Genomic DNA, 1,693 nt, shown 5'->3' on the forward strand with positions numbered 1-1,693 from the left:
GGACAGAAACTGGAAGTTAGTTCCACAAGAGAGGAGCTTGATAAAAGAAAGCTCTGCCTCCCATTCTACTTTYAGAAACTCCAGGAACCACAAGTAAACCTGCAGTCTGAGAGTGAAGTGCTCTGTTAGGAAAGTATGGAACAATAAGATGTTTAATATATGATGGAGCTTGGTTGTTAAGAACTTTGTAWGTTAGGAGTAATATTTTAAATTCTATTCTGAATTTGACAGGGAGCCAGTGGAGGCTGCTCCTAAATTTAATACAAACACACCTTATATTTATTCATTGTTTAGTTGCAAGAAAGTAAGAACAATTACCATGTTTAGGGCTAGTAAAGCAGCAGTAACCATTACACTCACACACACTCACACACWCTCACGTTTCCTGTATRCTGCCCCTCTCGGTGTGATTCGTGCACTTTGTGCGTCAGCTGACAGTTTGTGTAGTGGGACATGTTGAAGAGGTGTGTGCTGCAGGATCCTGTGATATGTGACGTGATGAGCTTCCTGTGTGACTTTCCCGCTCTAAACTGTTTGCTCTCAGCTCCTGCTGCTCAGCCGGGGGTCCACAGAGATTTATCTCAGCGTTCAGATTCTTGCAATTTAGGTCTTTTTGTTTTTGTATGTGTGTGTGTGTGTGTGTGTGTGTGTGTGTGTGTGTGGGTGTGTGTGTGTGTGTGTGTGTGTGTGTGTCACAATGTGTTGACTCTTCCACGTTCTTCTCCTCTTCCCCATGCAGACACTGCGGCTACAGCAAAGCCGATCAGGAAGGCGATGAGGAGCTCTACTTCCAGTGTGAGTGTTTTATCAGCACGAACAGACTCTTTATGTTGGAGAGTCAGGTCCAGACACTGAAACGCTGCACACACACACACACACACACACACACAGTCATCAGCTCCTGCCAGTATGACCAGGTTCTGCTGCTGATTGGCTTCACTCCATCTGTGGAGATGAAGAAGTCAGGAAACTACAAACAGTGAGGGTGACAGCTGCCAGAACAGGAGCTTAGAGGCAACTTCTTCCAAATCGAACATTAGTCTGCTGGTTTTTAGCCACTGACATAGTTTCTGCTCTGCAGACAGTAAGTGATGCACCACCCCTAATGATGCCCCTGGAGATCCAGCTGCAGACAGTTTTCCCAAGTGGAGCCATAATGATGCGCGCTGTAGGCTAACTGCTGATTTGGAAACAAAGGGTCAGGGGGGGGGCACAGAGCGTATGGCTGGAGCAGAGGCAGCGGGCCCAGGTCCACTGCTGCTAAGTATCTGACAGATGCACTTCAGCAGCGCAGCAGTCCCCTCTGCTCCGGCTCCAAACACAAACACTGCCTGATGGAAGAGTCGCAGCTGCAGCACGGAGCCACACAAACCCAACAACGACCCAATTTGTCTGCCATGTAGGAGCCAGGGAGGGAGGGGGGAGAAGACGTCTCCKATCAGATCTGCTGTCATCCTGGATGGACGAAGCAATTATGGAAGCAAGTGGTGGGAAATCAGCTGCCAGCGTGGTCTCCCTGGAGCTCAGTGCATTGTTGTGTTTTTGCTGGTGGACGGGTCAGTTCTATCAGAACCTTCAGCTACAGAACCACCTTTTCACAGGATTACAGTTCTGCAACACAAATATAAATACACTGTTATAATTAGTATTACTACTGCTAACTAAATATTCACATAAAGATTAATGATAATAT

General features: G+C 47.0%; 1 protein-coding gene across 1 annotated transcript in view; it reads left to right on the plus strand.

Annotated features, from left to right (window-relative positions):
- Window positions 1-1,693, plus strand: part of epha7 (eph receptor A7) — a gene marked incomplete at its 5' end in the record, with an annotated part of 176,149 nt that overhangs the window by 164,554 nt on the left and 9,902 nt on the right. Inside the window, 1 exon segment of the mRNA XM_014019122.1 lies at window positions 740-795. Coding sequence (XP_013874576.1) covers window positions 740-795 — 56 coding nt within the window.

Source organism: Austrofundulus limnaeus, unplaced genomic scaffold, assembly GCF_001266775.1.
Source record: "Austrofundulus limnaeus strain Quisiro unplaced genomic scaffold, Austrofundulus_limnaeus-1.0 Scaffold210, whole genome shotgun sequence".
In the NCBI taxonomy this organism is placed as follows: Eukaryota; Metazoa; Chordata; class Actinopteri; order Cyprinodontiformes; family Rivulidae; genus Austrofundulus; species Austrofundulus limnaeus.